Genomic DNA, 24,426 nt, shown 5'->3' on the forward strand with positions numbered 1-24,426 from the left:
ATCACGTTAATTGTGTGCTACAGAGCTCCAAGACATTTTTTTCAGCCAGTTTCTGAATACGTTTTAGCTGAGGCAGACAAACATTAAGATCTCTAATGCATACTTTCATTCCCAGCCTAGTAATTGTAACTAGTTCACAACTTTCTTCCAAGTGTCCTGTCAAAAGGATCCCACTCATGAACTACACAGAAATTAAATTTAGTAAAAGAGGCATTTAGAAAGATGAGAGATCAACTTTCAGTGTTTTATTTTTTGAAACAGATACAATATTTTTCCAAGGTGACTTTACAGTAAGTGGCACACAGGCTTTTAAAATGGAAACACCCATACAGACACTTCAGCTTAAATGTGCACAGTGTATTCTACAACACAAAAACTGTATTGAACATTTTTCCTTGCTCCAGAATGACTTGGCAGCTTCAAAAAGCTAACACACATTTCCATTCTCAAAATCCATTTATAGAGCAATGATAAACCCAAAACTGCAACATGATCCACCTCAAGCACCATGTTTATCTGAGCAGGGACCTCTTGGAAGATCGGGCTGCAACTGCAGCGCTGTCTCTGTCCTGACCCTCAAAGTACTGCTGCTCTATTCGCCGACAAAACGCTGTGAGGTTACTGTAGTTCTTCACTTTTTCAGAGAGTTCATCAGTGATTAGCTGAGTAGTAAGGATTGTGAACAGATGTCCAAACACCAGAGCATCTAACTCAGTTGGTCTGGAAAAAACAAAAAAAAAAAAAAAGAAAAGAAGAAGAAGAAAAAAAGAACAGGTAAACAGGTATTTTGGAAGACAAGTCCGGGTGAAGAAAAACCGTGCTGTTCTGAGTAACGTGTAGCTAGCCATACAGCCTAGAATTGGGATGAAATCAAGCAAGGCTAAACCAAATGTATGAAATCTGTCTAAAGGGTATATTAAGAACTCTGCTTGTTCTCAGGATAGCATTTTCCTTGCTTTAGGGAGCTTGGAAATGTGGAAATAACATCTCTTAGATCAGAGAGACTTACTGATCTAGTTTCAAACCATGCTCCACCTTTTAGTCCTGTAACAAGGGCAAATGCTTATCAAGTGGTTTGTGGCTCTTCTTTTTCTTCTGCAGATGTGTGTTAAAAAAATCCAACTATTATCTCACAAGAGGAAAAAAAAGGAGACGATTGGAAGCTTATGACTCCCATTCATTTTTTTGCGCTCTGCAACAGTTTGGAACTACTGAACCAACAAAAAAGGGAGTTCCATGGTGGCAGCTGCTGGAAACATCCCTTTTCTGAAAGGGGATTACACAGAAGAAAACAGGTTTTTGGGAATGTTTTAGGTATGATGACCCTTCTGAATTGTCACCTTGGACCTTTAAATAGTCCATGTATGTAAGTAGTCCATGTAAAAATAATATTTTTTTTTCAAATCTATTAATGACTTCAGAGTCCCCCTCTACTAATGTTAAATGTCTGTATCACAAAGCTTTCCTAACTGGTAAAATTTTTGCTTTTTTATTTTTGGATCACTAAGCACTCTCCAGTGGAGATGTGGGCCCTTGCATAACAAACTTTAATCTGTCAGAAACAGGCTGCTTTTCTTATTTACCTCCTAAAGACTCGCAGAAGTCACACACTGAAAACTACTAAACCAAGAACATGTATTTTCTTAGTAATATTTCAGACAGCTAAAAAATTTAAAGGTTGAAACTACCAAAAAAGTATGATTAACAACCAACCAACACAAATTCCCCAAGTTACAATTCTTTAGAAATACAGAAAGAAAAGTTAAGAGATACTGTGTTTAATAATCAAAGGAGAAGATGCACCTTAAAGTCATCTTCTGTAAGGAATACTTCTGTATCCTCTGAATTAAGACTACCCAGCTAGTCTCAACTTGAAATAGATTAAGGGGCAAAGCCACAATGCAGAGAAATAACCAAATGCTGCCATTTGAAGACATCTCCCAGTTCAAATGCAGTAAACTGAAATCCAGACCTGAGCATTTCTAGGCTGATCTATGCACAGGGGACAAGAGGGAGCTAATGTGATATTATTTAAGTCTGTAACATTTCCAAAATTGTGAATTATTGGAGAGGAAAAAAAATTAAAAGACATATTGCAATTGAAAGAAACTGGTGAGAACAGAGGACATTCCAAGGAGGTCAGATAATTTCTTTTTTCTCTCCTGGCAATGTGAATATTTTTTTTTCACTTTACATTTAGTTCTTTGTGGATTAGCTAGCTTCTCCCTCAGTTCTTAGATCTCAGACACCCTCATGTTAATTCAGTTCATTCAGAACTGCTTCTCGTGTTAAGACAAGCTGCCCTGATCAGGTTGGCACAACATACATTCACTCCTCTAGCAGAGAATGTTACCCAAGAAATACAAGTAATGCTTTAAATGTATCATTTTTATTAAGAAACTAACTATATAAAAATGTACATTTGTAGCCTACATAAGTTGTGGTAGAATCTGTAAGACAAGCAGGAGTAAAATGAAATCATAAATACAACAAACTTACAGAGGCTTTCCCTTTAAAACCTTTAAATACTTATTCCTGAAATTTCATGTTTAGATTCCAGTCACACATTTGTATTTTTGCAATGACTCACATGGCATTAAAATAAAATAGGAGTTTCATATAAATACATGTGTATGTATGTGGGTATATACCTATATCTCATATTGCTGGGTGCAGTATTTCAATGAAGACTAACTTACTGCTTATTGAAGAAATATGGTTGTGTTCCTAATCTCTGGGAGAGGGCATGACAGCACTGATCTACATCTTCAAGCACCTATCAAAATACACAAGAAAGAAAGAAAAATCCATATTGTCAGGAAGTAACACCATTGCAAGAAATAACCACCTTATTCTATTTGCACTGACAGTGGGAACAAGGAATGTAACATATTGGAATATCAAAAGCTGTTAAAGTCAGTCAAACCTACACAGCAGCCAGGTAGCAAAGTGTTACTTAATCTAACATTTGAGGTAAGGCAACTCAGATTAAGTGCTTCCCATAACATTTACAACTAAGCTTAATGAAAGGTACTGACTTAAACCCCACAGCTTGCCACAATCCCACAAAGAGTGCCTATCAGCATCATACAGGAAGCAGGGCACAGAACTCACAACCTATTTTCAGGACTATGGCCTAAACTAACCCTGACAGAGCTGTGTACAGTTGTGGCAAAACATCCTTCCTTGGACCCCATCAGGTTGCACACAACTTAAAATTTATTGCTGCTGGAGGCAAATACCTGACTCCTGATAATGTTTAAAGTACAGAATATGCATTTCACTACATCTGTTTCAGGAACATACTACTCTCCAATGCCTATTAAAAAAAAAAAAAAAGAAAGAAATTAAAGAAATAAGGTTGATTTTTCATACTCACCTGTTCAAGTGTCTTTCCAGCCCATCCAATGGCCTTCATCTTCCTCCTAACCTCCCACTGCTTCTGATAGGACAAAATGCGGTTCAGAGGCCAGGGGTAAGGAGAGCCATACCTTGGGTGAGTAATCTGTGTTGAAAAACAGAAAGGTACTGTGTTATAATGCAAGAAATACAGATTGAACAAAACAGCTGATATTTAAACATTTCTCTCAGAAAAGGAGCTGCAGAAGAGAAAAGCAGCTGTGTGTATGCTGTAACTATTTGCACAGATCCACTGTTTGCAGCATAACTATTTAAAATTATTATTTCAGAAAGATGAACAAAACCTGTATCTATTCTGCAGTCAGCTCCCTCCAGTAACACAGCTTCTCTAAAATGTGTATGCAAGTGAAATTAAAGTGAAAAGACTTTATCATTAATGGTATAAACCCCCATGTTTCATTTATGAGTAGGGACTTGCAGTTGTGAGCAAAAGTGTTTTCTCATTAAATTTTAATTAAGATGAATGCTGCGGAACCACTCACCTCCTCTACTGTAACATCATCACACCACTGGAGATAGAGCTAGGAAAAGAAAGAACACTTACTAAAACTTCCTAATAAAGGAGAATACAGAGACAATCATTTTTCACTAGCAGAATTTTCTTTTCTAAATTAGATTAAAATTTCCATTTCATTTCTTCTCATAGACCTTTGATGTACAACAGAAATTAAAACTGGAAGGCAAAAGCCCAGCTGCTAGTCCTTACTTTACCAGCATCAAAACTTGGCTGAGACCAAAAGCCTGTTCCTGTTGCCCACACCACACCCAGCCCCAGGCCAGCAAGCAATCCACAGCGTAGGAGAATTTATTCCTGTCATTTCACCTCAAAAGCTGATGGCCTAATCTAGGAACAGCACCATTTCCACTACAGGGAAAAATCCTAAAGCTTTCTTGCCTACAGTGTGTGGAGTTACTAGGGTTTGCTGTACCTCTGCTGTCAAGAGCATATTATTGACCAATTCCATGTAGGCTTTCATCTCAGCTTTCTGGACTTCATCCAACCCATCACTGAGAGAATGGCCCTAATGGGGAAAAGAAAAAAGACACACATAAGAATGGGTATTGGAATATTCAGCAACATATGACCCAAGGACCTTAAACATCAATGAGCTTTGGCTCAGATCCTATTCTCTTGCATAGTTCAATAAAAAATTACATGTGAAATTTTTAAATACAGTATCCTTTACAATTAGAACCAAATCATCATTATGTAACTAATCTAATCCATAAGGAATCTAAGCTAATCTGCAGGAAATTTAGACTATTATCAGTTATAGATGAGCACACTTTGAGCACACAACCTCCTGGTTAGTGTATCCCTATAGCACAAAGTAAACAAATTTACATCCATGATACAGATTCAACTTCTCAGTAAAAACATGGCATTTTTTAAAATACAGGGGAGGGCTGGGAGAGTAAAGGCAAAGTTGAACAGTATTTGACATTTCAGGATTTAAAACAGTCAATTCTAGGCTTAAGACCTCTGAGACCCAGAGACAAAGCATGTAGGAAAACCGTCTCAGAAACTGGCACTGGAATGCAGCTATTCTGCATAGAATTTACTTGGAGAATTTGAGGAAATTATAAAGAAAAACATTTTCACCTCACGAACTCCTGTTCCATAATATCTGTCTTTTAAAACAGTACTAGATTCCTATATTGTTTTAACAAATTTAGTAAGATTCCAGAAAAGCACACTAAATCAGTGCAATGCTCAGCAGGATTAACATTCATAATTAATGAAAACAATGAACGATTACCTTGGCTTTTACAAACTGGACTATGGGTCCAAGTTCAGATACTACTTGATTTCCCACATGAATAAAGGGTACTTTGCCTGTAAAAGGAGAAATGTATTGGAGCAATGAGACAGAGGGTGGTGGGGCGAGAGAAGGGAAAAAATGTAAACCTTCTCTGAATTATCATTAAACCAATATAAAGAAAGGAAACAAGGTAAGTGAGTAAAAGTGAGCAAAAACAGTAAAGGACTCCAGGAGTAAAGAAAGGGCAAAAAGAATAAATGTAATTCTGCCTACATTTAAAATTGAAGCAGTACCATTTTCCCTCTTGTGCTCCTTGTTTTTAGGAGAAGGAAGTGTTCAGACCTAAATTACAACATTAGGTGCCAGTAAGTGTGGACATGAGATGTGAGTGGCAGAGAAGCCATAGCATGTAAGTGTCACCAGTCCTACTCCTGCACATGCAAGATGCCTCTGTGTGCCTGGATTCAGCATTTCAAATCTCTATTTGCTAACAAATAATTCATATACCTGCATATTTTGCTTTTGCAGGGGTTCCACTCCTCCCAAGCAACTGTTGGTTTTGGGTATTTTTTAAATCACCTCATTTCACTGCTTTAACCAAAAATATCAGTACCAGCAGTAGAACCCATATAGCTGGCAGACATATAGTGACAGGCACTTCCATATGGCAGTCATCAGCCAGAGCCAGGTAATCAGTAAATATGGAGCTCCTCACACAACAAAAATCTGGGACAGAGCGCGAGGATCTTGGCACCTTGTGTTCTGTAATTCTTTCTGATTTTTAGGCAATTTTCTGAAGCTGGTCTCTGGGCATTTTTAGGCAGTCACTTCCAACAAAAATAGGCTGTGTACCCTTCTAATACTTCACTTCTTGGTGGTGGGTTTGAATTTTTTTCCAGACAGTCTCATGGATCTGAGGAAGATTTAAAATCACCTGTCACCATTTATAGTGAAAATGCACCCTTTGGTCTCCTGCATCCTGGCAGTCAACTCCCACACAGAGAAACAAAAGAGAACCTTTCTCCAGCATTGTTTCATTCCAGCAACAGGAAAATATAACAGCATTTCCTGGAATATTCCCTGGATGCAGAATAAAGCCATTTTTGGACACATTTGTCTTTCTGCTTTATGGCATTTGAGAGGAGGTTTCCACCAGGCACTGAGCTGTGTGAACACTTTACACAGGTACTGTTACACATGGTGCCAATGTTACTTTGCATTTCACTGTTTTGACTGCTTGCAGAGGAGAAACTGCTCTGGAGAGGAGGGGGAAAGGCAACCCACACACAGCAGCACTGCCTGTTATCAGCAAGACAAGGCCTAGTTGCCATGGTATCAAAATGGAGGTGTAACACAGTAATCTAAATGAAGGCCACACTTACCAGATGGGGACATGTACTCGGCGTTTGCCCTGCAAATCACCCGGATTGGCAGATTGCACATTTGCAAGAAGGCCTGGAAACAAAGAGTCGCATTTGAAAAGCATTCATACACCAGTGGCAAACAAATGTGGTGCTCTCCGTGCATTTGCCTGTGTTAGCTGGCACCCAGCACACTCTCAGGAAGTATAGTTCCCTGCATACTGTTCTTAGGAAGAAAGAAGGGTAAGTAAAAGAAAAACAAAGGGATTTTGACTTCTTTAGATAACTGTTTATCATTCACACACCGACTGGAATTCTTCCACTGCAGATTCATCTATTTTTATTGTTTTTTTTAAGATGGGCAAAGAAGCAGTATCTGACAGACACAATTAGTGCTGTGGCTCTACAAAACTGAGTGACATTTTGCCCCTTTTAAAAACCACAATACTCATTTCTCCTGGCTAAAGCTGACTCATCAAGGTAATGTTATGCAACATGGCAAACACATAGGGCAGCTTTCTTCTTTATAACAATTTTGCTCTGTGATACTGTCAAAGCACAAGTCTGGTTGGGGAGAAAGTATTATTTTTAATTTATGGGATTCATGGAGAGCATAAGTGATCGATTTACCATTTCCTTCTATCTGTGTTCTTGGATTCAAAGCTTTCTCAGGAGGGTAACAATTTCTGTCAGCACCTGCCACTACCACAAAATCCACAGGCTGTTTCTGCTGAAATACCAAAATGTCAAGACAAATATTTGCAGTTTGGACAGAACACGGCAAATAAGGAATCTCTTACTTGCTAGAGACTCTCACAGCTCAGCTCAGTCCTATCATTCATTTTGTCTCTGCAATTAGACAGGTCACAAGTCCAGATTCCAAAATTATTCTATTAACTATTTATACAACGTGACTTGAGGTAAAAAAGGCCTAGAGCAACCAGGCTCCCACCATGAAGAAAAAGAGTGCTGTAACACAGCATTTTCTGCACAAGCCTCCTCCCTGCTCTTCAGAGGGCAGGATCTGACAGTAAACCACATTCTCACAGCTTCAGCTGCTCAGACTCTAATCACACACATGAAAGCAACCTAAACCCTAACCTTAAGATTTGCTACTTTTCATAATAGAGCACAGATTCTAGTAATATCAGAAATCATTTCGTCTACCCTCAGTTAAAAAAATCAAAATTAAAAAGAAATGTAAGAAGACCCTAAAGTAAACACCACATCAAAAATCTGAGAAAACTTTCTTGGAATAGTCATCTTTAGCTCTGATGAATGCTTCGTTAGTACTGACACTGAAAAGAATGATTCATGCTTAAAACTGGATAAACCCATCCAGTGCTGAATTTACCAGATCAGACTTCCGGCGAGGTTCTGAAACACTGACCACGGGAGCTGCCCCTTCAGCAGCTTTCAGCAGCTTTACAAGGCTTCTTCCAGCATCCCCTTCAGCATCCCCATGCCAAGACCTGTTCCACTTCAGTCTTTGTCTATATTTAGGATTGGCTTTAAGATGAGTGATGAAATAAACCTAAATATGTAATATACTCTGTAATATTAACAGTGTAATCTAAATATAAAATACAATCAACTCAAGAAAATTTTTTTGAAACCCTGCTATTACATCTTTTAAAAGATAGAAGCCCAGAGAATAAAAAGACCAGTATATTTGTTTATTATGAGCTGTGACTTGTATCCAAAGCATGACCTGCTCAACTTTAAGTGCTCCTTACAAAATGTTCTGCAGCAAAATAAAGGAAAGGTCCACAGTATAAGACAATTTTAATCCTTATTGAATCTACACTGCTTACCTAAACATTAACTACAGAAGTAGGCCAGTATCTACTTTTTGCTTCAGCTTAAACTAATGGTCCACTGGACACCCTTCATGTCAACTAAAATATTCATGTGAATCAGTAAAAGACAGCAGTATTATCCCAAATTAGCAGGGCTCAGTCTAAGAAACAAGCCTTGCAATTTGCATTACTATAAGTACTTACATTCTTTCACTGATGTAACTGACAAGCTTTGGAAATTATTAGCATTAACAAGTCAGTTTTGACTTTTCAAGCACAGTGAATGCATTCCATATTTATGGAAATTATCGTTTCTTTTAGAAAAAAAAAGGACAAGGATCATGACCAATGCATTCCTATAAATAATCACTGCCAGAATTTTTTTTCTGATGCATTCAACTAGGTATGCTAGATATTAGACAAAAACTGATATTAGACAGTAAGTGGCATGAACTATTACCAAAACAGTTGAAACTGGAACAGATCAAAGAAATCTTAGAGAGAGAATACAGAACAAAGCAGCAATTTCTCTGAGTCTTTATCTCATTACATGCTTTAGCCCAGTGATCAAGGGAGGATTTGTTCCCTTTTTGACCACTCACACAGAATGTCAAGAACCAGCACATTTGGTGTGCAGATGGTATGAGACCACCATGGCTTCCAACTCTGATAAAAGATGCCATGGAACACTGATTACTTCAGCTCAGAACATCTTGTTTCCCTTTGGGTACCTCACATACACAGTCTGAGCAGGCAAGTTACCCTTGCTTTTGTTGTGAGAGAAATCTTTTTCTGTGAGCAAATGGGAGTGTGCTCAGCTCCTCTGAGTGCTTTTGGGCAAGAGACTGAAGGCTGAAACCACTTCAGTGCAGTTTTGCTGAGATTTATGAAGATTTATGAAGATATCAACACCCCTTCAAAGACAAGGCATCAAAAGTTGAGCAATCTGAAAGACTAAGGGCCCAGGCTCATTCTAGTACATCAGAGATTATTGTTAACATCCTAAATTTGGCTGATCAACTTAAAAAAGGACTGAAAAGGGCCAACTAAATTCCAAGTAACACACAATCTAGTTAATGACACCCTTGTGAAAATTCACCAGAAAATGGCAAGCAAGACAGTAACAGCAAAACTAGAAACAAGATATTTAACTGAGGACAGCCTGTCCCACCTCACAAAGATGCCTGTAGCTCCAACAGCGTTACACTTCCAGCTCTCTTCTCCTCTGGAAAAAAAAGTGTACTACCAAAGAACAGAGAGGGTGACCCTACAGGCCTCAAGCTGGATCTCCTCCAGCACCAGAGGAACTGAGTGTATCCTTTCTTTGGATGAGGTTAATGTAAGAAACAGATAAAGGCATTAAAAAATAAAGATTTGGCTTAATAGGGTCTGTCAGTTTCTCTCCCACACATGCTCTCTGCCTCTTTCCTGCAGACTGACAATCTCCTCTCTCACACTCTTCCAGCCTCTCTAGCTGTAGCATTACCTAACACCTAGAAAGTGAAGGAAGAAATATGAAAAAAACATTTTTAGCAATGATACCTCTCTTTTTCCAGGCTGAAACCATTGAGTCTACAGTGCTGCTACTGCCCCTGTGCACCTTGTTTTTAATGGGAGACTTTGCTGTAGACAAACATGGAAGGTTTCTGCTCCTCCATGAGGAGAAAGGGATGAGAGCAAGGCAAACAGAAGCAACCAGATGAATAATGTCTGTCCTCCCCTACCCTCCCAATATTTACTCTTACAGAGTAGGGAAGAAAGAGTTGTGGACAATGAATTGAAGAAAAGTCTGGGGAAGCCTCTCAGTGCCTTTCCTGCCCCACTGCACACTGATCCACACTGACTGTGGTTTGTATTGAACTGCCTTACGCTCACAGAGAGGAGCATGAGCCACTCTGTATTCAAAATCAGGTGGAACAACCAAGTTCATATTTTTGCCGTGAGAGAATGAGGTATTGGTAACTATGTGAAGAGGGCTGATAGGAAGCTTTGAGGTGACACTTGTTACAAAATTAATCAAATATCTTACGCCTATCATTCATTTCAATCATGGCAGGTGACACCTCATGCCAGAATTATGGAGTATATTTACAACAGCACTGCTTAAAAGGACACAATCCATGTAAGGCTTGCTTCTTCTTACAGCCCACCCAATTTAAAATTCAAAACATAAGTAGGATGTTTGATTTCAATTATTTAAAAAAACAATCAGAGCAATCACTTTTGCACTGATTTGGCATAATTCAAAAGCCCAGAGCCCAGAAACCACAGCCAGACACAGGACAACTCAGCCCACCCTCCCCTTCCTCCTGCCTCCCCACCCTCCTCTTCTCACAGGACTGACATTCTCATCTCTGCTGCTGCCAACCCCAGAACAATGCAAGAAAGGGGCGCCACTGCGTCCTCCTCTGATGACAAGACAAGAAGAGACTGTACATGAAATACAATGGGAAGGCACAAGAGAAGGGAAAGAGGAGGCTTTTTTATATATTACCAGAGTTAATTGGTTTAGGAGCGATTTTCACTCTTGCTCTCCCTTCCTCTCTGCCCTGCCAGCTAAGGACACCGTCAGCCGGACACACGACGGGCCCTGGGCAGCCAATCCCCCTGCCACAGCTCCGCCACAATGCCCTCCTCTTCCCCTACAGTTTCCTCCCAGAAAAACACAGATGAGCAAACACATACACTCATTAAAAATGAGTTACAACTTGAAGTAAATCATATCCAGATTGCACTTTCTGAGATCAGAGGCAAGAATGAAATTACTTATGCCAAGACTCAAATAGTTCACAATTTACGTCGCCACATGAGGAACACTATTTTCAGATGGCACAGTCCAGGCTCCATTTGAAGAAGATATATTCATGATTAGTTTTTAATAAAGAACGAGCCATTCCAAGCCATCTCTTACTCAGCAGCCCTTCTAAAAGCACTCACACAACATACTGTTAGGAAGAAGGAGTGAAATGCATTTTCTGTTTTCATTTTATGTTATTTCATGACCATACAATGGACAGTATGTGATGACAACTAAAGAGTTATTCTCTACTTTACTGCAGGAACACATTTTAAAATTAAAACCTATGAAAAAATCTCCAGAATAATTCAGTTTTCATATCAAACAGCTGCAGTCCCTGTAACTGAAATAGTGTGTCTAAGGTTATAAATGAAAACTGTTCAGTATCATTGCTTGAGTGACAGATTAAATTCCTAATCCAGTTATGGTAATGGCCACATGTGTAGTTTAACATAAATTAAGATCTTAATTATATTTGTGACTATTTTAAACAAAATAACAAATTCCTCTGTACCTGTGAATGTAATTTATAGCAAAGCCACGTTCATTCTCCAAAACAATCTATTTTATACTGCATCATGGCACTGCCTCTAATGGTATAATGTAATTCTTGTTGTAGAATGTAGAAAGAGTGGATTCACTGGTAGCACAGGGGTTTTGAAGATAAATGAAGATTCTATTCATTCAGAGGTAATTTCATCTTAGAACTATATGAAAGATGTTTCACTCACAAACAGTACCTGTATAGCTTGGGATTTAAGAATGTTTTCAGCAACAACACAGTGCTGCTAGATTGATTATGTTGATACTGCATTCCTCATCACGAAGAATTCCAGCTTTTATTCTCTTTTACAAAAAGGGACTGGCAGATTTTCATTTCAGTACCAAGCTTTTGTTTAAGACTCAGCAACAAGTTCAAATTTCTGCTAATGTTTTGTCTAGAGAAAAACTAAACCACAATTCATACACACACAGAGAGAGAGAAAAAAAAATCACAAGTCTGTCAAGGGCAATTAATCATGTATGATTTACACATTTATTTGATTACTTGTTGAAGTAAATAAGCAATTGGCCTGTGTAACACAATTTTAAATTGCCCAAACTTCCTTCTGTCATTCAGGCCTAAGAACAGACGATTTTAAAAGCCCTTCTCTGGAATATGTTAAGACCACTTACAAGGACATTGACTGCACAAGCAATTAATACATATCTTAACAAAATAAGCTGCAGGCTCTCTAACCTCAGGACAGCTGTCAGAATTTCCAGAATTCTGAACATTTTAGACAGCCTTTTGAGCAAGACTATGAGACTAACTGCATAAAGATTCCAGAAGAACTTGTAATAAAAGAGGCAGTCTCATCATCCACATTCCTCTTCCTGACAAGTTGGAACAGTGTAGAAGATGCTTTGAGCTGCCTTTTGAGGCAAGAGGCCTGGCAGAGTGCAGCTGTATTAACCCCCTCCCTCCTACTTGGCCAGGCTCTAAATAAAATGGCTTTACCTGCACCAGGCATCAATAAGGAGGCAGAGCCTGGACAGACCCTCTGCTTCAGACTGAAGTACACTCTCCTATGGTGATTCAGTTTTAATCTACTTCAAACTCCATTTTTCCCTCCTTAAAGTTGTAGCATTGTTTTGTTATTGAGATATATTTGTGTATTGATTTTGGTGGCTTTTTTTCATTGTGATAAGCCAGATAAGCAGGAATGCAATGGTAGTTGCACATGGAGAATGATTTCAACCATGTGTCATGTTACCCAGGAGGTGTGTTTTCATTAACACTGATGGGAAGAGGGCTGAGTGTCCACAAGAGCAGAGTCTTCATTCTGTTACAATCTCCTTTCAATAGCTGAATAATCATTACTGATTAGTATTTTCCCTTGATTTTAATTAATTTGCAGTGAAAATAAAATTTCATTCAATACCAAGGCATTGCAGCCCAAGATCAAGTGAACCTGACTGTATAATACACTACTTCAAGTTAACAAGCAAGAAGTGCAAACACCAAGACGTACCAGAGATAATGCACTTGCTACTTGAAGTTATGGTGTATTTTCAGAAAATACCAAGAATCTGAACGCAGTAAAAGCCAAAGAAATCACTAAATTAGTCTGATTCCGAAATAAACAATGAGCAGAATAGGAATTAAAAAACAAACAAACAAAAATAAACAACCCTACCAGAGAAGTTCCACAAGATGAGAACAATTTTTGTGTTTGGTTGGTTTTTAACTACTATAAGCACCAGCACAGTTACTCAGCAATTCCCAGAAGACTGTCATCCTTTCGCTCATCTGACATGTGTTATTAAGAGTCCAGATTTGATTGCCCAATGAGAAGTTGTACGTCCAATCATTATTAAAACAGCAAGACTCAACCAACTTCCTATATTCAACCTGCAGCCCTCTCTACTCATTAATTACATCTGCAGTGAGAGCAGCTTGCTCTGCTCCCTCAACCAGCAGTACCTGCAAGGCCATCTGTGTTGCAGGGATGGCAACTGTGAAACAGTCAAGTTTTACTCCAGCTGTTACTTACTATGGCACTGGACGGCATGTGTTATTTTATGTGTAGATATCAGCATGTATGTCCCTCTGAGACCTGAGAGCGGCTTTACAAAGAGGTGCTACAAGAGATTTTATAAAATACCTGAAAGACTGGCTACAGCACATTCAGAGTCTTGCGGTTAAACCATGTTTCTTAAAGATTTGGTGATGGCTGACTCCACATGCTTTCGACTCAAATTTCTGATGTTTTCACCACATGGAAGTTCAACAACCTCAAACAAGCTATGTATCTCCTCTGGTGATATTGATGCATCCCTAATCAGTAACAGGGGGAAAAAGAATTACAGTAGTAGGAAAGAAGTCCCAGGTACCAGCTCCTATTTCTCCTCCTATTCCTCATTCCCAAATTTTCCTTTGAGAAAGACACACATCCCCCAACTCCCACCACCTCCTTAAAAAAAAAAAAACAAAACCAATAAACAGACAAACAATCTCTCAACAAAATAAAAAGCAAATTCCTTATGCAAAACACACTGATGTATTTAAACCTCTCTGATCACTACACATCCTAATATCATTTCAAAATGGATCAAAGACACCAAGAATAGTTATCCTCTCCCTGTCAAAACCATGTTACACAGATTCTTCAAAATTGATACAATTCCTCAATACAGAATTATTCTATAAAGTTTAAGATCAGATATCCACCAGAGCCATATTTATAGTCATGGCTACTATCAGCTGTCCAGCTAGAGAATATTGAAGAAAAACAAGGATTTTTAATATATTATAGTTAATTTATCATCTAAGTGACATGTGTAGGATAACAATGTACTAGAAACAGTAAAGAAAAATGATGCATTAGAAAAGGAAATTTTAGGGTTATTTTGTTGGTGAGATGGGGGGGTTGTGTTTTAAATACAAGCCACATATACATGTATTGCTAGATGGGAAGGAAATTCATGAGAACCACCAAAATACAGTTGTTGGGGTAAAAAGGAACACTGAGATCAATATAAAACATACTACTCAAACCAATAAATACTGCCCCATTTATTAGGTGTATCAGAGGTGATTCCTCTTTCCAGCAAAGGATAAAGCTATCTTCTTCCTGTGATCGAATTTACTCTTAGAGCTATCTCCTAGAGTGCCAGACTGGAAGGAAAAGTTAAGAGATCCTGGAAGTAGTTACCATGATCAAGTGATCCTAACCTTTTCCCCAGTAATATCAGTTACCATCTCCACGTGTCCCATTTTTGGTAATGAAATGTGACCTCTCTGGACAGCCCTCAAAGACTGCATGCTGAAGCTTCTCTGAGCTAGACCACACACAAAAAGCAAGGCACAGGAGAACAGTGCAACTCCCTGCTAATCAAAGCAGCCACAAAACTGCTCTGAAGGACAAGAACCTTACAGACATCCTGCTCCCCACCACTCTGACAGCCAGGCCTTTGCTCCTAACGGGGAAAACGTCCCCTTGAGATTTGGGGTTACTGAACCTAACAGGTTAATGGAGATTACACGGACTTCACAGCCACAGAGGTGCTATTAAGTCAATTACAGGTGCAAGTTTGTCAATTATATGGACTATTTCTAAAAACCACATTGGAGCTCCAGCCTGTACACATGATGAAATTGAAAAAAAACCTACCAGAGACACAGAAAGACGTGATGCTCACAGCATGAAGCAAATATGCCCTGCGTTTGGGCATATTTGGGCATAGTACTAGCTATGAGAATGAAATGACTGGCAAACATCATGCAAGGTGCTACAAGACAAACATGCACAGCAAGTGACAAAAGGTATGAACCATGCAGTTCCCAGAGTGAGTAGGCAAGCAGATACTGTACATAGACCAATATAAACAGGAATAAAAGGAGCAGAACTCTACATAGGACTTTCAAAATCCTCAAATCCTCTAGGCTCTGCCACTTCAATGACAACATAAAGCAAATCAGAGGCAGGAAGTAAGTCATTCATTTTGGCAGAAATAATTCTTAAATTAATCTTTTAACTAAGTATCGTTATGTTACCTAGATAATAATTTTAAAAATACAATTGTTTTAACATCTTTAGTTTAGAAAATATGATATTTTACCTGAACAGCAAGGGAAGATGCATTATCAGAAAGCAGAATTTGGTCCTCTGTTGAAAGAAAAAAAAAAGAAGAAAAAATAAACCACACAATTACAAAAACACAGCGCCCATTTAGCTACTGACCTGTAACTGTAAATGATGCTGGGTTGCATTTCTTATGCGTAAAACAAGGAGCACATATATAATTATTATGCAGCTGGACTAGAAAATCTATAATATAAATATTAAAAAACGGGAAAAAACCCCAGGAATTTTTCTCCCACAAATGCAATTGCACTTATCATATATTATCACCAATGTTCAATTAAAAAAATGAAAAACACTACAAGAGAAAAAGCAAATGCCTGACTTTTATGCCAATTACTCTCCTTCTAATCAAGGTTAAATAAAATCGCATCTTCATATCTCCTCTGGCTAAAAAGTAGAAGTATTCAGAAACCTATAAAAGCAGCTTGCAGCTAATATTGCACACTGTGTCTAGGTCTGTCACACAAAAGAAAGATGACAAGTTCACTGCAATAAAAATTCCATGCTTAGAAGACTAGAGCTGCTACCTATTAGTCTTCATTACTTTGCAGTCTTCTGACAACTGTAGCAGGCTGCTGAGCCCCAAATGGGGGCCATAATGTGATCTGATGATATATGAAGAGCTGCTAAAGGGAGAGTGAACCATCCTAGCCTATACATTTTAACAGTTCCTTTTTACTGAGAGCCTACTTTACCACAAGACTTCAAAAATCTGCTGCCTCAGCTATTGGTGCAGTAAATCTGCCAACTGTGCCTGCAACCACATCATTTTACACTGGCTACAGCAGCCAATATAATGAGTCAATAATAAACCAAGGACCTTGTAGGCCATGAATAGCTGGTTTATATTGGCAGATCCAAGCATAACTAAAACCTCTGACCAAACAAAAAAACACCAAGGACTACTTTAACAGTTTCTGTGCTTCCTTGCAGTTAATTATCTTAGTGCATATTTAATGTGTTTTCTAAAAATAAGGTAATTATTAATTGCCCAAACCAGTGTACCTACCCTTCAGTTGCTGATACAATGCAGCATTTTCAGGCCAAGGCTCTGCGGCTGTGGAAAGAGAAGATATTAATTGAGCAAGCTGAATACCAATGTGCTTATAAATGCTAACTGAACATGAGTGTTACCCAGAGCAAGAATTTAGAGTGCAAAGATGATGATGCAATATTTAGCCTGCCCTAAAAATGTCCCACTGACAAGCTCTCCTGCTGTACTTCTCTCCTGCTCACAGGGGTTCATCATGGAGAAGGAAGTCCCAGAATGGAATGTTTCAGGAAGAGTAAAATTCCAGCTACATTACAGAACGGCCTTGTAATTCTGAGGCTACTGATGCAGCTATTTTCCCTTCCTAATTCTGGCCACTTCCCATCCTAATCCTGGCCACTCCCAAGAGCAACTATTTATTAAGGTACTAAATGAAGAATTCTGGAGAGAACAGAACAAGACAGAGAGGAAAGAAGCACAAACTTCCAGTGTGTGAAGAATGCTTTAAGGAAATAGAAGAAAGCTTTCTGCCTTTTAAAGTTGCATCCTCATGATCCTATGTAATACCCACAGAACCTGGAGCCCAGGCATCTCAAAACTCTGCCCACCAGAGCAGGACGACCAGAGCTGCCTATAGCTTTAAGATATGTACTGCTCAACCCTAAAATGGGAATGTCAATATGCATTCAAGAAACTGAATCATCAGTTCAAAACAGTTGAGCAGTTGCTAAAAAAATGAGGCAAGGAAATAAGACAATCACATCCTCCAGTTGAGAACCATTGCATGTAATCAATCATGCACCATATGAATGTAAGGGAAGACAAAAATAATAATCAGTACCAATTTACTGTTAATGGTAGCATTAAGGTAACAGTTCATAACATTTTTTGTATCCATTACATTCCTTGTTAATGTCTAATTAAAAATACTGTTTTTAAATATCAGTTCAAACCTTGCATTCTACCCAAAACAGCCATTTGTAATCAAAATTTATGCTCTAATCATGTAAATTATTTTTTAAAGCAATAATGTGTATAAATAGCTATGTGTGGATCAAGCATAAATATGTCACCAGCTTAAGTAAGGCTTTGAATCTTTGCCTTTAGAACTCAAACTGAAAAAGTGCACAATTTTCTAACTATCATTCCTTTTGGATACTCATGAAGTATTAACTTTTATGGGAGTCACACAAAATGTAAAGCTTAAAACACTGTACACAGTTTTGTGAAGGTCACTGCCTCTAACATTAAGGCACAGAGCCTATCAGTGATACTAGTATGGGCATGAGAAAGCAACTAATCACATTTAAGTGTCATGGAAAAATGTTTTATGTTTTATTGTAGCAGTTATTGGTTTTACACCCCACCACTAAAGTTTTGCCCTGAAGTAAAAATTCTTGACGTGGAAGTACTCTACATCTTTAAATAAAAAGCAACTAAGATAGCATCTGCAGTACTACAACCCTAAGCATTTAAAATAATTTATCTAATATACATTTCTTCAAGTCCACTGAAGTCTTGCAGGAGCAAATGGAAGGAGGAAAATAAGAATGTTATTACTACATTTTAGCAAAATTATCAGTTCTGGACTCTGAGATACTTACAGAAGTAACTAACTGACAAAGGTACAATGATCTTGTAAATGCTCCAGCCAAACAGTGAAAACATCCTTTTTACATGCCCAAAAAGGTACAGAGACCTTCAGTTGCATGGGCCCATTCCTACTAAAACTTTTTGCCTGATCCTCTTCTGACTGAAATGTCAGATTTATAACTAATTCTTGGATTCCAGCCCAAACTGGAAGTCGCCTATTTTTTACACATGGCTGAAATATTTCTGGACTACAAAAAATCAAACAAAAGAGCTAGGCACATTCCAAGAAATTCAGATTCTAATTCCAGTCTGATTTTGGCACTCAGCTATATGCAGCCATGGAGACAGATATAATACACACACACACATATACAACAGCTTCTTGGCACACTGAATCCAAAACCACGCTGCTGCTAAGGCATGCCATAGCCATGCTATAAACTAAAATACAAGTACAAGATTGCTTGTATATCTTTTGCCCTTTTCAGCATAAATCTTACTTCCACAATCTACTGATCACATATTTATTTTCATGAACCATATCTGCTGACCCTAATTTTGTTAGTGATGATACAAAGTCTTTATCCCACAGCCCCAGTACACAAGAGCACCCAACCTGAGGGAAGGAAAGGACAAGGAAAGTTTAACGCCTTTGCATTCACTTACACATAGTTGTGTACTAATATGTTTCTGATGAGTAAATGAAACAAGGACAAACAGCCAAACGAAAATCTCAGCCTTCGTTATGAGTACACCTGGAACTCCAAATTTCAGCTGTTGTAAGAAAATTAATAATACACCCTGCACTTGGCACCTTACAGTCTCCAGAGTGAGGCCACAATTCTGACTGTGTTTGGATGAGGTAGACACATGCTCACAAGCATTGAACCAAAGTCCTCAGTTCTTTGCATGCAAAGCAGATCAAAGGTAACTGATTTCACTATTTCTATACAGACTGGATTTTAAAATTATCAGTTTCACATTAAGATTCACATGTAATTACCTACATCCTAGAAAATAAACAAATTCTGCAGTATGCATTCAGAATTGCATGCAGATCACGTTTCACAATACCAGAGGTACAAATACCTGTGCAATACTCTGGAAATCAAATAATTAAATACCCATTCGCTATCTGTCCCATACCTTCCAATTTCTCCTCATTCTCCCACTTCCAAGTTGTCTAGAATATGAAACATTTCTTTCTGATGAAGCAGGAAGTTTAAATACACACTGCTACGTGAGGGGTGCAGGCTCACCAAACACAAGCTAAACTCAAGCAGGAGCTCCCAGGCTGCCTCTGGTTAGTTCCAAGGTGCAGACACCAAGGGACACCAGAGCCCTGCTGGGGAAGAGAGGAGCAGGGATCACTGAAGGCTTGTCACATGTCTCCGCAAGAGGAGAAAGTGTGCAACATCTTTAATGTGCAGCAATGACTCTTGCCTTATGAATGTAGGTGAAGACATAATTTGTAGAATAATAGGCACTAATATTACACGCTGCTTCAGTTCTGTCATATTTCCAATCCATCAAGTTGATTAATGCTATAATAACTCCTCACAAACTTATCATTTGTGCACTAATGAAGTCAAATCCAGTTTATCCTTCGGCAACTATAATCTTCTGGTCTGTAGATGTTCATTTCCCTGCTAACCACGGCTACTGTGGCACTCGGTATATAAAGAGAAAATTAACAAATGCGATGTCAATTCAGCTTCAGAAGCTTTCAACACAGAATCACATTTATGTGTTAGATCCTACGCAACAGACATTTTTATCATTACTTGCTCACAGGATGAAATAACTGCCTGGAAGCATGCCTTACAGGAATAGCTTCTCTACATTTCTTAGAAATAAGGAACTATTTCATTCTTCCTTCTGCCTCTATAATCAGAGGAATTACTATTGTGTGGTTTTCAATGGGTCTGTCTCGCAGGCTTGCAGTCTTTAGTAAAAATTGTTTTCCCACCCTACTGAAACTTTTCCCATGATTAACAAATTCAAATATTTAGTCTTTCATGTGGATTGTCTGCTGTTCAGGACAATCAAATCTCATACTATTGTCTTTCCCTACTTCTCTACCACACTGCTTGTTGATTAAAACAATAATGCCACTTATAGGAAACAGCCTATGGGAAACAATCTGTGGGATTATTCCCCCCCTCTCCATTAACAATGTCTGAAAAGGGCTTGAGTTCAAAAGTAACAGGGAAATAAGAATTAAAAAGATGTGGACACAGAAAACATCACTACATAAGCCTTGTAATCCTGGGTGCTGAGAATTCAGCAGACACAGCACCCCTACAAATGGGGAAGTCAAACAGCAAGCAAACCTACAGCAAATCTTCTTCGGTTTTGTGGATGACTAGAAATGCATGAAAATTTCACTAAGCTAAATGTATTTGTTAGTCTAAGTGTTTTACTTATTAACAGTTTAGCATACAAAATGCTGAAGATTTCAAAGTGATAACAGGGTTCTTAGTTGTCAAATTAGAAGAAAATTCTGTGAACTGGTGCGTTGCACATTCCCAGTAGAGTTTTAAGTACTCAGGTTTGTAACTACTGAAACAGATTCCTAACTCCTCACCTGTCCTATCAGAGAATGACTTAGAAAAAACATAATTTTTGCTCTTAAAAAAAAAAACTTCCAAAGCACAGAATGATGACAGTCACATCAAATTCTTTGCCACTGAAGGTGCATTGCATTAGGTGCACTTTTCAGATTTTCATATTGTGTGAAATGCTTTACTTGAGCAACATTAAGATATTCAAATAACAACTTGATTTCAATGTTTCCAGACGTTTCAGACTGACATTTCAATAACAGGACTTCACCTACCCAAATACTTTTGGGACAGTAAGAGAAAAGAACACAAATATGCTGTAAGAAGACTCAAGAGCACTGAACCCCACTACCAGCAGGGGATCAATCAGCAGCTCATCTGAAGCCTACACAGTTCCAACCAAAGCTCTCAAACAGGACATACTACACTTGCCCGCTGGTGAACCTCAATTCAAAGAATGAGAGGCTGCACTAACACTCCCCCAGTGAAGTCTGCTCAAGAGGAAGCACCATATCACTAAGATGCTCTACAGTACCTCAGCTCCACCAACTCCTTGGTCAGAATCTATTTATGAGTGCACAAAACTTGATTTCAACTTCTACACTCTGAATTACTGGGAAACTCTTTATCCTGTGTCAGTGCTGCCAGGATGTATGGGGGAAACAAACATTTTTATCCACCTTCCCCCAGCAGCTTCATGATGATGAAAGAGATGTAATGAAATAAATGGTTTACAGTTATGCCTTTAATCCTCTTACTTAAAAAATAAGACTCTGAAAATGAGAAGACAAAATACTTTGCATGTTAAATTGTGGAATATGCTAAACAACAATTTAGCCACTTCAGTGGTCTAGTAAGAATAGCCAGTTTCAGCAGGAGGGCGGGCAGGCTGTGTGATTTGCCCTGTAGTCTGCCACTAGTTTAGCTTGCTGGCAAACTGTGGCATTCTTGAACACCAGCCACAGACAAAAGCCAGAGAGCTCTAGACCCAGGCATCAAGATGTTCCCTCCTGAATGATAAATGAAGTCATCAACAAGTTAAAAGTTTTTAGGAAAATACTCAACTTGAAATTAGTCTGTTCCCAGCTCTCAGCAATACCATAGAATTCTGTTGGAACAAGAATATTTTTGGAAGGCAATGCAGATTGGAATATTTTTCTGTTATAAAAGCAGCCTATGCCTAATAGGAATCAAGGCTAATAACCAGTAAATCAAGATAATTACTGCCCCAAATCTCCTCCAAATAAAGTTTACTATATTCTCAGTTTGCCATGATTCTCAGTTTATTCTAGGACACCTTCTGTTTCTGTCAATGCAGTATTCAGCTGACTAACAATCTCTTCCACACAGCTCACTGTGTGCTGCTGTGTAGGCAAGGCTGGGATCTGGCCTGGGAATATTTGACCTTCTTTAACACAGCAACTTATGAAATATTATGAAGTTGTTATGGATCATATAAAAATAAAGACTAGTCCTTCTCTAAAATCACCACATTTGCATGGATCACTTTCCTTTTTGTTACATTTTTCTTGAACACTTTGATGCTGAACTTACATTAAAAAAAATACACTAAAACATCTGTATTTACCAGTTTGGCTCACTTGGCATTAAAGGCCTGCTGTAAGAGCCAAGATATCTTCTATTAAAAACAAGCAAACAAAAATACTTGGCATTAATCTGAATCACTGTATTGCAGTATTACAGCTGGAGAGATTAACTTACACATTATTTTCACACAGCTTCCTTTAGCCTCTCCCTAGGTACAGATTTGATTAAAATATAATGAGGATTCTAAAAACTGCTTTTTCACAAGAGTAAACACTAAAAAGAAATTCAGTCTTACATCTGGGCAACATCTATATCCAACATTGTTATTTACAAGTCTCTAAATGTCATGAAGCAAACATCACAATAGGCAGGAAAAGTTACCCTTTTTGGTTTCCAAAGACTGGGGACATGGTGGGGACCTGCTGTTCAATACCAAAGAATCACAGAATATTCTGAGTTGGAAAGGACCACAACGTTCTAAATTTAGTAACCAAACGAAAAACACATGTAAAGCTATTCCCCAGACTGCAGAAACAAGGAAGATTTCTAAGACATTTGATGTTAAAATGCATCAAAGAAACAGTTCTTACTCTTTTAACATAAATCTGTATTTTCAAGCAACAATACATTGTTTAAAAAGAAAATTCCAGGAACTGATGTGTTTCTAGTATTCAGGAAATAAGTGGAGGAGTACATTTTGACCAATACAGTGAAGCTGTAGCCACTTTGGAACCAAAGCAGTTAAATGTCTACATCTCATACATTAAGAGTGATCAATAAAGGAAGTACAAGAAAGTTGTGAATAAGCTTCCTTAAGACCCACCACTTCAACCCACCCACACTGGGTACACATCAATTTCATGTAATTGCCTGATCCTATAAACTAACAAGAGCCAAGAAAAAACGAAAGCATCAGCAACTCGCCGGCTCTGCTGAAAAAGGACCAAAGCATGTTTCATAGTGCCTTGCCAAACGAAAACCAACTTTCACACTAGTTAAACACTTTGCATATGTATCAAATAATTACATCATTTGCTCAAATACGTCCCTGGCCTCCTCTGTAGAGATATTACAATTCAAATAAAACATGACTGTCCAGTAATTATTGATTGAGCAGATATTCAATGTAAAGTCTCAATCTCAGCAGCAATTCTCAAACTTGAGTTTCCTGTAGCTGTACCACTATGAGAGTCAGCATGAGACATTACTGCACCAGCCATTTAACATGACATAATCTGCTTCTTCACCCTCCAAGAAAGCTATTAATTGCATGTATTTAAGCATTAGTGCAATTCTGTTACTGTCTTTGAGCTGACTTTCAGGAGTGTACACATCTGTGGTTCAATCCTCCAGGGTGCTTTGCACTCTTGCTGCTCGGGCAAGCCACAGGAGGGAGATCCTGTCAGGAGACGAGGCCAAAAAGATCTCAACAAAACCAAGTCCATAAATAAAAGTTGTTCCTAAATCAACATCTGGATTTCTTCAGAAAAATCAGACAGCGTGCCAGCTAAATGATCGCAAAAGATTTATTTATAAAGTCCTGACAAGCTGGAGCTATTTTACTTATTTCTGATATTCAGCATAAGTGCTCCATCTCAAAGAAGCTCTGTAATTCTTAAAATTATCTTTTTATAGATCTCTAAATCAATCCCTTCCCTTTGTGCTACTTAACTCCCTTGCTCCTCTTTGGTCCTGACCCAAGAAGTCAAACTTCAAGCACAGGAGCTGTGAAGAGCAGGACAGTGGAGCTTTGATACTTATTAATGCCTTATTGGACTGGAACATTTCTTAGCCATGATATCTACATTTGCAGATATGTACATTTTTAAATCAGTCCTTTGAAAGCCCTCCTAGATTGTGACCCCTCTTTCTGTGGCAGTCTGAACTCTTCCTCCCCTGAAGATGTCTGGCAGGCAGTCTGACCGCCGCTTCTGTGGAGCGCCCCAAGGAGCTCCCAGC

At 38.5% G+C, this 24,426-nt stretch overlaps 1 protein-coding gene across 1 annotated transcript in view; it reads right to left on the minus strand.

Moving 5' to 3' along the window:
* Nucleotides 1-223: 223 nt before the first annotated feature.
* MTX2 (metaxin 2) overlaps nt 224-24,426 on the minus strand; it is a 29,612-nt gene continuing 5,409 nt past the window's right edge. The window contains 9 exon segments of the mRNA XM_058028265.1: nt 224-720; nt 2,700-2,776; nt 3,380-3,505; nt 3,903-3,941; nt 4,350-4,442; nt 5,181-5,257; nt 6,566-6,638; nt 15,746-15,792; nt 16,781-16,828. Of these exon segments, the coding sequence (XP_057884248.1) occupies nt 513-720; nt 2,700-2,776; nt 3,380-3,505; nt 3,903-3,941; nt 4,350-4,442; nt 5,181-5,257; nt 6,566-6,638; nt 15,746-15,792; nt 16,781-16,828 (788 nt within the window). The 3' untranslated portion in view covers nt 224-512.

Source organism: Melospiza georgiana, chromosome 7, assembly GCF_028018845.1.
Source record: "Melospiza georgiana isolate bMelGeo1 chromosome 7, bMelGeo1.pri, whole genome shotgun sequence".
Classification (NCBI taxonomy): Eukaryota; Metazoa; Chordata; class Aves; order Passeriformes; family Passerellidae; genus Melospiza; species Melospiza georgiana.